The sequence below is a fragment of the Calidris pugnax genome, unplaced genomic scaffold (genome assembly GCF_001431845.1).
Source record: "Calidris pugnax isolate Ruff unplaced genomic scaffold, ASM143184v1 scaffold44, whole genome shotgun sequence".
Taxonomy (NCBI): Eukaryota; Metazoa; Chordata; class Aves; order Charadriiformes; family Scolopacidae; genus Calidris; species Calidris pugnax.
In genome coordinates, this window is record NW_015094506.1 from 16,558,072 (window position 1) to 16,572,302 (window position 14,231).

The window sequence follows — 14,231 nt, forward strand, 5'->3', positions numbered from 1 at the left end:
TGGATGGTACAGTATGTAAAGCAGTGGTTTTGTTTCCTGTGTATTTAAACAACTAGCACTGTGCCTCGATTTATGTAAGAGCTTAATACACTGACAGAGATCATTCATGAAACTTAAACTTTGATAGTCTGTATTTTTGACTGGCCTTGGGTTCTCATTTGGTATGCAGTATTTTTGTATTGTGTTTCCATTAATAGATTAAATGAGTCCTCTTAAAAATACCCATAATGAAACTGCAAAAATGCTGAATTAAAAATTAGAAAATCAATAATTAATTATTTACTACAAGTGCATTGCTGCTGATTTGAGCTACTGTGCCACCAGCAGTGTGCTAATAAGTTACAACAGAGCATTTTTTTCAGTCATTTCATATGCCTGGCACTACTGAGGAAAGAGTATTGAACCCAACACATTCTGTATATTTCATTGCATCATTTAGACTCTCTTCTATTTGAAACATAATGCGCAGTTTGTAAATGCAATGGTTTAAGAGTATTATTCAGTATGAAGAATGAGTTAAGAATCTGATATAAATCTTATTTTAAGAATACAGTATTTTTTCTGTTACAGTTACATGGCGGATGAGTTAAGATAGGCGCATATTTATGTTTCCATAAAGAGTTGTTACCTGCTATTTATGGAAGCAAAAATAAGATTTCATAAGGTTGCTAATTTGTGTTAGCTTTCCCTGGGTTCTTCTTCTTCTGGGTGTTTATAAATGTTTATCCTTTAACCCTTCCGCTGAAATGCAAGTTCAGATTTCTGTGTTGCTCCTGTAGTAGTTTTGAACTCGAGCTCCTGTATGAGTGCCAGTGGTGCGTAGCTCTCTATGTTCACAGAGGTAATGAAGATGTTCATTGTTACAGAAGAAACCTGGATTCCTTTGGCTCACTTAAGGTGGCAAAAACATTTAAACATTCCTTATACTTTTTAGCCTATTTAGGATAGTCTGTTTTCCATAGTCTTCCTTTCGTACCCAAAACTGAGATAAAATAACTTCTACGAAATGGGAATTTCCTTTTTTTTTTTTTCCCCACCATGATTTAGGAGGTGCCCACGTGTGCTGGCAACCCATTTCAGTAACAACTGTAGTCAGGACCTGCATTTTCCATAGCAAAATTTGACTGAACCTGATAAAGAAAAAACAACAAAATGCATCTTTTTTTTAAAAGAAGTGCCAATTTTAAAGTGCAAATGCTATTTTAGTGTCATATGAGCTAGAAAAGCAAGGAAATTTAGAGTTAAGGCTTTTGCTGTCATGTTTGCTCTTACTACTGTGTGTATACTAATGCGCATATACTACATACGTTTTAGATACCTGCAATTGGCCTGAAATTCCTTGTTTTTACCTGCCTCTGGGCTGATTGTGTATTATACTGTTGCAGATGTATTCTTGATGCTTATTAAACTATCCATTAAATCTTAGAAATCAGCAAAACTGGAATGCATGCATGTGAGAAGTTAGTGCTCTAGATACCAGCACATGCATATCTATCTATATATACAGATACATATATATGTGCATGTGTGTGTATCTATGTATGTTTATATGCACATGAAAAACTTGTCTGTATATAAAATATATGCTGAATATTTTCTTAAGAAATGAAGTTGGTTAATCCATATTTATAGACTCAAAGTGTGTATTTAGAAAGTATGTTTGAAATATTATTTCAAAGAATATTTGAAAAATAGAGACATTATAAACGACTTTTAGTAACAAAGCACTTAATAGTGCATCCTTTTGAAATAGCTGAAGAGGCTATATTCTTTATTTAATTTTTTTAATTGCTTTAGAGAAACAGGGAAAAGAATGACAAACTTGAATCTGTAAATCTTTGTATCATTAATAATACTGCATAGGTAACCTGTGTGGCATAAACAAGGGATGCCAGGGAAAAGGGCACTTTCTACTCTGACAGCAGCTGTACTGTGCACCTGGCAAGCTGAGAGTTTCCATTTTCCCTCAGTGAGGTTTAAAGTTTTTCAGATTTATTGGAGTGTAGGAATAGGTACACTGGTTAGCTAATTTTATGATCTAAAGAAGCTCAGAGAGATTTTATGTTTTAAGCAACCTTTTAGCAACCTGATTTTGCTTTTTCAATTTTTTCTAATTTTTAGTCAAATGATTTTTTTAAAATGTTAAATTATAACAGCATTCCTGGAATATTCTGTAATAGAAAATTAACAAATGCATTAAAATCTTTTAAGTTCTTTAATGATGGTTTTACATACATACATGTGTATATGTACTTCTTTTTTTTCACCCCAGTTACACGGATTGGAGAATTTCTATAAAGAGTCCAGACCTTGTATGTCCTTATATGCCTTTTGGCTGTGATTACCTGTTTACTCTGCAGGTTTTTTGTGGGTTTCATGAAGATTAATTTTAAAGCACAGTTTTTTCAAAGGGAGTTGGATTACTCAAAGTGTGGATGATTCATGTGAAAATATGGTAACCACCTCCTCAGAGATTTTTTAATCTCTGGTGCAGTAGATGGTATAATTAGGTTTTCTGCATTAGCAGTACCTTTAGCTTTTTCTGAAAGCCTACAAGTTATGTTGAAAGTTAATACACACACGGAGATACATGTTTTATGTGCAAATGTGTAAGTTAGTAGACTAGTGAAATACCAGAAAAGCTTGTTACATTTAGAGTAAATGGTAAAAAAAATCTAAAGTAAGTAGGAAAACACTGTGTATTTTAATTGAGATCAAAGGCTGCCATCTTGATGAATAGATCATTATATGATAGAGGTGAAATGTCTAAAATATAATCCATCTTACATAGTTAAGGATTTTCTTCCAACTGCTTTGGTTTTCAATCATATCATGTTGTGGAGTTTTTTCTGACCATTTAATGCATTTGCACAAAAATTATCATTTGCTAATTTTGTCTGTGATTAACTCTTTAGATCATACCTCACTCCAGTACGGGATGAAGAGTCAGAGTCCCAAAGAAAAGCTAGATCCAGGCAAGCAAGACAGTCTAGAAGATCTACGCAGGTATAGTTTTATTAAAGCTTCTACGTTTATGGAAACTTACCCATGTAGTTCCTTGAGTACAGTGAAGTTTTGATTTCCCAGTAAAGCTCCAAATAAACTGTTGGGTCTTCCTGGTATAAAACAACTTGTACCCCATGAAATAAAGCCTCTTTTTTTCCTTTTCTGCCCTGAAAGCTTTAGGTCCCTTCATCAGGTACTGAAAGTTGCTTTTTCTAATCACTGTAGAGTGACTTAATACAAATTTGAAAGCACAGACTCCTCCAGTGAAAGGAAGTTTTTGATTACGGTGAAATGGCTCATTCAAGTAATTGTGCCTGATGTTATGTAGGTGTTTAAATCTAAGAATTTGAATTCCTCAAGAACTAACAGCTATATACTTCTAGTTGAAGACTTAATATAGGTATAGCATACTGTATTTGCTTCCATTTCTAAGTCTTTTTTTCAGTGCATGGACTATTGAAGATAATGCAATTGAGCTGACCAACGTATGGATAGCTAATAAGATCCATGGCGTATAAAAATTACATTCAGCCTAGTTTATGTGGATACAGAAGAGTGCTAAGGAAGTCTTTTCTTTCAAAAATATTTAGTCTGCTTATGATGATATTGGAAGGATCCTCATGGGTTCTTAAATGATTTCCATATGATTTTCTATGCGATCTTTATGTACTAGTTCAGCTAAAAATTGTTTTGCTGGAGAATCTCTGGTAGTTCACGTTACAGCAAACACTTGCCACTAATCAAAGAGGGATATTTGATTCCAAGATTTGAGAGGAAAGCTTATAGGTAGAATATATAGGTAAAATTTATTTCTTGATAGATAGAAATAATTTTCTTATGCTGGATTTTGTCTTTAAAATATATATTTATATAATGTGATCATCTACATTAATACGAGCGATATATTGAAATGTTGTTTGCTGACTGCTCTTTTCACAGGGCGTAACACTGACAGATCTTCAAGAAGCTGAAAAAACTATAGGAAGAAGTCGTCCCACGCGAACCAGAGAACAGGAAAATGAAGAAAAAGAAAAAGAAGAGAAAGAAAAGCAAGACAAAGAAAAACAAGAAGAAAAGAAAGAATCTGAAACTAAAGATGATGATTATAGACAAAGATATTCCCGAACTGTTGAAGAGGTATTTTCATGATGGGTCTCTTTAGGTAGAGAAATTATATGAATCTCCAATGATAATATTTGAATTTTGGTACTTCCATAAGAATTATTTATTTATTTATTAAAATGTTTTAATATCCTGCGTTTTATATTTGTTTAATCTTGGTAAATTAATTTTTACATTTTTCTGCTGAATAGCCATATCATCGCTATAGACCAACTTCAAGTTCAACAACTTCATCATCCACCTCTTCGCTCTCCACCTCCACTAGCTCTCTTTCAACTTCAAGTCAACTAAACAGACCAAACAGCCTTATAGGTGTAACTTCTGCCTATTCTCGGAGTGGAACAAAGGAAAGTGAGAGAGGTAGGAGTACTGTTCCTGAAGGGGTATTTTTTTGTTGTTTTTGTTGACAGAGGGCTGTTTGTGTCTAAAGATAGTTCTAAATGGGATGTGATAACGTATGTAGATGTATCTGGAGATGTATCTGACTCCCGTCTTCTGTAAGAAATTCCGAAACTTGCATACAGAGAGAAAAAAAGATTTTCTGTACTCAGTGTTGTTTTGCAGCCATGTAGTAGGTGAATCTGTGTTTTTCATTGCTGGATCATGGAGACGTCAAGTATACTGCCTTCAGTATCCACATAGTGCTCTCATTTCTGCTTTAACACAGCAACAGTCATAAAATACCACATTTCAGTATTTAAATACTTGCAAGTATTGAGGAGGAATTTAACTTGATTAACTGATTGCTGAATAACAGGGTTTGTTTCAGTCCTTCCACATTTAATGCCCTCAGGGTCTCTCAGGGTTTCATGAGCAGCTGAAAACAAAGGGAAGGGGATATTTGCAGCAGTAGTTCTGAATATTTAATGGAAATATACTTATGGATGGTTTATGTAATCTTCAGATGAGGATCAGATGCATGATTCCGAGGTCAGAAAAAAGCTTCTCTCTGATGTCACAGAGGTTTTGCCCTCATTTCAGAGGTGAATCATCTGTTACATTTCTCAGAGATGTTGTGCCTGATTAATTGGCTGTCAAAGGAGGAGGCTGTTGACATACGCTGTGATCTGTTCTGTCTCAGAGGCCTGCCGCTGTGGACTTGGGAGAAATATTTTAATTCAAGTTAATGATCAGTTGAATAGGATAGGAATAGATCTCCATTTACTATATAGCAGTATTGCCATGTTCCCTAGGCTGGTATTTTCTGAGGAAGTTATTGGGGCTAAGCTTCAGGGATATGCTTTCTAATTATTTTCCCTCTGTCCTAAGATGAACTGGAATGTGGATTAAGGTTCTTCAGTAACTCATGCTTGCTCTAGGGAACTCTTTCTAGACTGTTCTATGGAAAAGATTTTAATAGGTAAATATTAATTACACCAGGGTGTTTTTTTTTCAAATTATGACTTTAGGAGGAGAAATACATTACCATCTGAAAGCCCAGAGGTAAAATCATTATTTATTTAAATAGGAAAGGTGTATGTTCCCCATGAATATTTGTATTTCTTTCTTTTCTGTTTAATTCTTGCTTCACACTAAAATGTTTATTTACCTCTGAAGACTGGTGATGGTAAAGTTAAGTTATTAGTGATACTTCTATCTGAACTCAAATCTATGGTTTCTTACTTTAATAAAAGAACAGCAGACTGAATAGACTGATAATAGTTAAATAGCTTTGGTTTGGGCAGGTTCGTTTAATAGTTTTTTTGATACAAATTACTGGTAAACATAGAGGGGAACAAACACAATCCTGAGGTATTATATCGCTTTTGAATTGCAATCACAGTTCTTTTATAGAGAAAGGAAATACATAATGCAGTATTAATCTAATCTAGGAGATCCCATTTTATTCTTCCTTAGAGCAAAAATGGAGAGGGCTGTGATGAAAAGGGGAGCTCTTAAGGAGGGCTTAACAGACTTTTAAAAGTTTAGATTTTTTAATATCAAATTCTTGATGTAAGCAAAAAAACTTGTTTGATGAAGAATGGTGAAGAATTATCTCCTCTTGTTTTGTACTTTTATACATCTACTGACACAGATGTTTAGAAGTATTACGTGACACTTGAAAATTGGATTTTAAATCTAATTTGTAGTGTATTACTGTTACATTGAAACGTTTTGTTTAGGTGGCTGAGATGGAATTAGTATTTTGCACTTGCTGTTCAAGAATTAGAGCAATGTTTATAGTATTTTAAAGTTATATTCTGAGGAATGTATATTACAGAAAGCTATATGTGGTGAGAAGCTCTTTAGTGAATTTATTTCAAGTAAAAAAATAAAGAATTGTAAGCATTTTGAAGACAGAATTATTTCAGAAAATTTTCAGAAAATTAGATTGTATCATACAATGAATAAGAAAAGTTGTTATTAACAGAAGGGGGCAAAAAAGAGGAAGAAAAGGAAGAAGATAAGTCACAGCCTAAAACTATAAGGGAAAGGCGGCGACCAAGAGAAAAACGACGATCTACAGGAGTTTCTTTTTGGACTCAAGATGTAAGTAAATGACTGCTACTGCTGATTTACAAGCTTAAATTGTAGCAATATGGAATGCATATAATGTATTCTTAGAGAATAGTTTAGAGAAATACAGTATATAACTAATTGATCTGGAAAAACTGAATCGTACTTTAAGGAAAAAATAATCATTAAACAATTCTTTTTCTATGACGTGCATACCAAAGCTGTAGGAATGAGACTCGTACATTACAAGTAGCCACGTACTTATAACTGAAAGAACTGCTGTCAGATCAGAAGGGTTATAGTTGATGTTTCAGCCGATTCCTTTTCACTGTTCTTTGTCATGGGATCAGTAGTAATTTTGTAAAAGCAAGATTTTCTTGTGCCAAACGCAACGTTCTGTTTCCTCCTGATACTGAAAACAAGTACTTGTTCGAGAATTGTCATCATATAACCCATATATTCTCTGTATGTTTTAGTTAGGTAGGATTCTACTGCTCTTAGGTTTTCACATTAAAAGTCTAGGATGCCTTAAAATCTCAGTAAGCTTTCAACAGCTTTTAAGCTGTTGAATTAAATGCAAATTAAGCTTTTAATTATTTTTCCTCTCCCACCTCTTTCACCAGAGTGATGAAAATGAACAGGAACACCAATCCGATTCAGAAGAAGGAACAAATAAGAAAGAAACTCAGGTAATTTTAAAAAGACAATCAGTTTATTAACTTCCTAACAGATGCATTTTGATTGTAAAATTTCTGTTGCAGTTGGTTTCAATTAAAAGAGTACATAAGGTAGAGTTCTTAAGAGTACTTTCTGATTAATAATTTGTGGCTACAGTTGAGTGCTATTTCCTTTGCAGGCTATAATAACAATTCTTAACATATTAGCAATGGCTAAAAGTTACGTTTTTCATTCAGATTATGTAGAATTAACATCCAGAAAATGTAGCTGCAATTTCTGACACGTAGGTCAGGAACATGTTGCAGCAAGTTACTGGAGGGTGCTTTTGATTTCTACCTTATAAGGATCTTTGTTCCATCTGCTCAGTTATTTTCAGATCAATGATGTCCAGTGACTTATGCACACTAATTAAAATGTTTTAAAATGAAACCCAGTGGTGTCAATAATGTAATTAACAGATAATAAGAGAAGTTAATGTAATGAAGCATAGAAGGTTGAAGAACACAATGCACGTGATTTCTCCATTGAATAAAAATGGATTTCTGAACATCCTATTTCAGTATTATTAGTTATGTTAAAACGTCAGTGGAAAACAGTATAATAGGCTTGATCGGATGGAAAAGTCCTTAAAACTGAATGATATGTGACAGTGGGATGAGGGGGGTTAAAAGCGAAGTAGTGACTTGAGCTGTACTATAAAATGGTATAGCAGAATGTATTTCTTTTGACTAAACCATGGAGTAACACACTACAAAAACAGGTTCGTTACCGAGGAATAAAACTCAAATGAGGTCTCTCTCCTTTTTATTTAAGTTTCCATTACACATTTCTTAAATACTTCAGTTACGAGATTCATTCTGTGCTGTTTTGGTTTGCTGCATTTTTTTATTTCTGTGTCCATCAGCATAAATGCTTAGTCCTATTTCTTTTCCTTCCAGTAGTACATATCATTATCCTTAGATCTGTAATTACTTCATATTCTGTTCTGTAAAAATTCATTTTGTAGAATGTGCATGTGATGCTCCTGATAGAATTAGACTTCTATAAAACTACAGTGAAATAGTGGTAAATCAGGCCCAAAATTATTAATATGATCTATGATTAAAAGGGGGGGCGTGTTGGGTTGAGATGACGGAGAAGTGTAGAATTGGCTGCCTAATCATGGCTTGACTTAGGACTCAAAACATTCTCTTAGCCTGTATACTTCCTACAAAAAAGACTTTGGTAGCTTGGTTTCATTATAAGTAATATATATAATACCAGATTTGAGTTCATGGAGGGCTCTGAAATGAATTGAGTGTGTGAACCAAGTTTACTCTCACCTGGTGTGACATAAATTGGTTTTGCATTACTGATACAACCTGTTTTGTCACATCAGCTGCAGAAAATATGAAAACAGAAAGTGAGTTGAATAGCAAAATAAGCATTTCATGTGTTTTTAAATTTTCTTTTCAAGTTCTGTCAAACTTAGTGTGGAATTTCCAATGTAGTATCAAAATTGCAAAAAAAGGCCAAGCCTTCTGATTATTATAATCATATGAACTGTAATATATCTTAAAATTTTTATATAATTTCATTGTTTTCATATTATGCTTTTGTTTCCTTTGCCAACAAATAGTTTATCAGAGATTTAAAACATGATGTAGGTTTCAAGTAACTTCCTGTCTTTGATAAGCAACTATTTAGCATTTACAGTGATAACCTGACAACTAAACATATTACTTTTGACAGTGCAGTATTTTACCACCTTAGAAAAATAACAGTGGAATAGATTAACATTCTAATAGCCAATTTGTTCCCAAATCCATGGCAAAAAGTGTGGTTTTTTCTTAGTTTTTAAATGCCTAAAGAAACTGCACTTTCCTTTTTGCGGTTGCTAAACCTACTGTAACTTTAAATACATCTTGCATGTTTATTGTAGATACTCATTGTTATTTGCTCGCAAATCCTTTTCAGTTCTAAGAGAAAAGGAAGAGATATCAATAAACTAGAATTATAACAAAAGACTTTCAGAAAATATATGTGGTTTTGAGTTGTGCTGATTATTTGATGTAGTGCTTTTCAGAAGACAGAAACTTCGGAAATACTGAAATTCTCTGTTTCTCCCTTATGTGGTGCTGCTGTTGTTCTTTTTGCTTGGTGAAGCTACAAGCCAGAGGTAGAAGATGGTAACTATAAACTTCCCAGGGCTTTGGCGGTTACTCAGGAATTTAAACTAAAGAGAGGAGGTCAAGAACAAGCCTTGCAAATGAGCGCATGCTACAAAGAAAATTAAAGAACCCTAGACAAAATAATTTCTAGCCTGAAATCTTTAAGGAACCAGAAAAATCATTATCTACTCATCTCAGAGGTCTTGAAAGAACTGTTAAGATTTCAGTTTGTGCTTTCTTGTTCTTCAGTTCTTCAGAACAGTCTTTTGACTTCTTAGCTGATCATTTGTCCATAAAGGAGAGCTATTAAAGAGAAGTCAGACTATGCTGAGCACTTTGACAGTTGGAAGTTTTTCTAGTTAATTTTTTTCAGCTTTTTAAATTTTGTTAAGGCTTTTTTTTTTTTTTAGGCTTTTTAGAAGATGAGATTTTTTTCAATTTGCACAAAAAATTGCCATGTTACTTATAGGAGATTGGTGTTCCTGCAAGAAGGAGGGTCCCTGCAAGAAGGAGGGTCTTAGAACTAAGCTGTAGTATAGCAGGATCAGTTGGAAGATTGCTTTGACAACTGAGAGATTATAAGTAAAAAAGTGTTTCTGTGAAGAGTGTTTTTCAGTTTGTATTAAAAAAAAAAAAAATGAATAAGTACTACAACTATAGTTTGTTTATAATTAAATGGACCAAAATTTTATTTTGCCAGAGATCAGATATGTGACTCCTGAAAGGTCAAAGCTGGCAGTATTAGAGTAAATAACTGTCATTAAGTCTTCTAATTCTGTAGGAATAAACATGAGAAACTGGCATTATTAAATTAGTATGTTCGTTAAATGCTGTACTGGGAATTTGTTTCTCAGTTTCATGGCTGTGGCAGTTTTACAGAAACACTGATAACAGTAAAGAAAATTCCACCTGACATTGATGTTTTATTTCCATTACCAGTAATGATCCTAAGCACATTAAAATGTGATGTGCCTGTCTAGAAGCTTAGTGTATGTTTTCAGATACACGGTTTCTTTTGGGTCCCCCTTATGGTGTGTATAGACTGATGGCATAAGGGTTAGAAGTAGGTGTTATTTCAGGTTGTGTCAGTAAGGATACATACCTCTTAATTTTTTGTTATTGCTTGTGTAGCCAGTGTAACTGTGGCTGCTCAGCCCTGTGACTGTACAAGGAGCATCCATCTCCTGTGATTTGGGTGCACGAGGATATCTGTATTGGCATCATTTCTCCTCAAACTTTATGCAAAGTTTGTAGACTTCTACCTTTTCAGAATTTATTTTTTTTTTGTCAAATATTGAAAATTGTGACTAAGCTGAACTGGTGGAAATTGAAGGGGAAAAGAAAGAAAGAAAACAGCTGAGACTGTGCTAAAAAATACTCAAAATGTGTTTTGTGAAAAGTCAGGGGAACAAGAACAGGCATGTGCTTGAGAGGTGTGCTGCTCTTTCAGTGAGGTGTGGAGGCTGGACGGTGCTTGAGCAGCAGGAGCAAGACTTACAGCATTCAGGGAACAGAAGCCTCTGAAAGACAGTTTCCTGGTGATCTATGGAGTCCTTGTCCAACTTCCCAGGTTCCCAACCTCAGCCAGGAGAATGGGAATGGGCTGTGTCTGTGTTTTCCTTCCTCTAGTAATTAGTGTTTTCCTGCCTCACCTGTTCATTTGTTGTCTCCCTGTATAGCTGGAAAATTTTGTTCCTAAGATAGTCCGTGTGTTACTTAATAATTTGCCTTTCTGTTTGGAAGCTGTAGCACAGCAGGGGAACAGAGATCTGGGAGGGTTTCACATTCCCATGGCACCACGGGGAGCCCACTAGAAGCGAAGAAAAACAGCCTTTAGAAAGCGTATTTGTTAAGAAATAGTGTAGGGATGGTTTACTTCTTGGGGTGGCTGTCCTACATCGTAGGTAAAGGTTAAAAGGATCAGCTTAGCATTTTTCTGTACACTGCATTCCTTCAAGGTAAAAAGAGAATACATAAAGTTTTTACAGACAAAGCTTCCTCTGTGTTGTTGAGGTGAGAAGGAAGCAGTGAAACAGGGATTTTTGTAGGTCATTGGTTACATGGTGGAATTCTGTAATCCCACACTGATCTTACTTAAACATACGATAATGCAAGATAAGACTCAGGTGGAAGTTAGTCTTTGTGTGGCCAATAGCTTAAAAACTATTCAGGTATAGGTGTGTGTGCCACCTATCTGTGACATTTTCTACAAAATCTCTTGAGTTCTCAGCGTTATTCGTGCTCTCAACAGAAAATAGCTATGTTTTATTAGGGTTGGTTAGGCTACAGGATGTACTTTTGATATCCTGTGTGTAGTAAATGCACTGCAAGGTGTCAGAGGGGAAATGGAGTATATTGCAGAGAATGTAGCTATTTTCCTCTATGCAAGTTGAAAAAATATAAAGTATAAAAAAGGAAAGCAAATAAACCACACTGTCCCAAAAACCCCACCTATGGGGAAGGCTTTAGCCACGGCTAGGTGAATAACATTGGAGGATGTCCAGGTGATAATACATCAGTAGAGTTACTTGAGTGAAATGTCTTCACTCAAAATTATTGTAATTGGAAAAAATGATGAATCTGTATTGACCACTCAGAGGGGAAAAAGGTCTGTATGACTGTTGCAATGCTTAGAGGGGTACTGCCTCACTCTTAAATCATCACTTCTAATTAAATTTTGCTTGTCAAGTAGAATGAGTGAACTTTGTGCCTGTGGATTCATCTGGAATGAATTAAAGTAATATAAAAAAGAAATTATGTCATTTAAGTTAAGTCTAAGAAGTACTTCCTTATGTTGGTGGTATAGGAGCTTGTTTCCCATCAAGCTATGTTGAAAAGATGATCGCATATTTTATGTTACTGTTTTGAACTGAAGTCATTATTATTATCAAAACATTATTGCTAATGTTAGAGAAGAGGAAGAGGGAACAGGGAATTCAGGGAACACAGTTCTGATGCCTTTGGTAACAGGCAGGCAAATCGCAGAATGCGCCGACTGCTGACATGATTCCAGTGTTTAGGGCAGTCCGGACTTTTAACATCCTTCTAAATCACATTTTGGCAAGCACATTCTAGCACATATTTCTTTTCTGTTCCAGACATAACAAAATTGAAGCTTGACAATGTTCAGATAACACATGCTGTTGGATAGCATATGCATTTAACACAACTGTTTAGCTATACTTGTTCACAGATTGTTATATATTTTATTTAATTAAATTATTAACTTGATCTCTTCTTTTTCTCTCTCCCCACCTCAGAGTGATAGCCTGTCAAGGTATGTGCAATTTAAAGAAATTAATATAAAATTGTTACACTTTTTATTCACATACTCTCATTTTAAATTATGTACAAATCCAACTTAACCCCAGTAGTCAGCTGGGTTTGAGCTTTAAAAGGCATTAATGATATTTAACATTTGTATAAAATACGGTTGTAAAGCTACAGTACTGAATGTTTTTTTCCATGTGTGGGTGGGATACTCCAATCCGGGGAATTTAGTGGACTCTGGATTTGTAGTGCACTGCAGGCAGGACAGAGCACAGTGGCTACAGTACCATTCCCTACAGATTTTTCAGCACGAAGTCAGCTTTTACAAAGAAGACAAGAGGTTCTTGTTGCCCTACTGAATCTCAAGAAAAGTAGTACAGGCTCTGAAAATCCAATTTCCTTAAGATTTATTTAAAAGGAAATGCAGAAATATCAATCACTTCTTAAAAAGTTTGAGTTTGTTTTTAGACCTTTACAAATAGTTACTGGATTTTATTATGTTCCATCTGTGCTGAAAATATTAATACTGGTTGTAATTTAGTGATTAATAGGATAAAGACTTTACTGAAGATTTGTTTCATAGACTGCTTCTGTTCAAATACTGGCACTCACAACTAATAGTTTGGAAATCTAGGTTTCTCTAATAAAACTTGGGGAATTCATATTTAGAGATTACTTTTTTAAAACCCTTCAATTAAAGTAATAAGTTTTTTAAAAGTAGGTCTTCTTTATAAATAAAGAATAATTATAGTATCTAAGCTACTATAAAATCACTTAAGATGTAAATATTTTCTTGAATTAAATATTTTAATTTAATTTAAAAGATTGCATAGAAGGCAGGCACTTGGCAGACAGCAATTTGAAAACATTTGCACAAGAGGATCTTGAAGTACTGAGGGAATGTAAAAATTAGATTTGTATCAAAGTAGAAGATAGTGGCTTAAGTAAAATATATAATTGCGTTTGTCTATTTTTAGCTGGGTAACGGGAAACTCGCAATGTTTGATACAGTGAGTGGTCTCAGCTTGAACACAAAGGGAAAGAAAAATAAGAGCTTTTGTTTTACAGGTATGATACGGGGTCCCTCAGCACAGGTGATCGTTACGATTCAGCACAGGGGCGGTCGGGGTCACAGAGTTACCTTGAAGATCGAAAACCGTACTGCAGTAGACTAGAAAAAGAAGATAGCACTGATTTTAAGAAGGTATCTGATCCAATAGTTTTGGTGTGAAAATAGGACTTTTTTCATTCATTGGGCTTCTGGCTTTTGTACTTTTCTCTTCAACGCAAGGGAGAAATCCAGGGGAGCCAAGATCCGTTTGTTTGGGGTTTTTTATGACAAATACTATCATATTATTTTTTTAGTTGATTGTGTCATTAAAACTGCTTTATACATATGTGAAGCCTTTTCTTTTATACATTTGCTAGCTTACATACATATAATAGAAAAATTTGTTTAGATCTTCCTTTAAAGTAGAGGAGGATTTTGTTGAAAAGTTTACTGTGGTGTCTAATGTGTGAAGTCTGAAGCAAAAAAAAGCGGCAAGT

General features: G+C 34.5%; 1 protein-coding gene across 9 annotated transcripts in view; it reads left to right on the forward strand.

The window, feature by feature from the left end:
* Positions 1-14,231, forward strand: part of PPP1R12A (protein phosphatase 1 regulatory subunit 12A) — a 117,154-nt gene that overhangs the window by 88,423 nt on the left and 14,500 nt on the right. For all 9 annotated transcript variants that reach the window (XM_014963642.1, XM_014963644.1, XM_014963640.1 and 6 more), the window contains 7 exons: positions 2,916-3,006; positions 3,946-4,143; positions 4,320-4,488; positions 6,500-6,618; positions 7,209-7,274; positions 12,674-12,690; positions 13,752-13,887. In XM_014963642.1, coding sequence (XP_014819128.1) covers positions 2,916-3,006; positions 3,946-4,143; positions 4,320-4,488; positions 6,500-6,618; positions 7,209-7,274; positions 12,674-12,690; positions 13,752-13,887 — 796 coding nt within the window. The remainder of the gene's footprint in view (positions 1-2,915; positions 3,007-3,945; positions 4,144-4,319; positions 4,489-6,499; positions 6,619-7,208; positions 7,275-12,673; positions 12,691-13,751; positions 13,888-14,231) is intronic.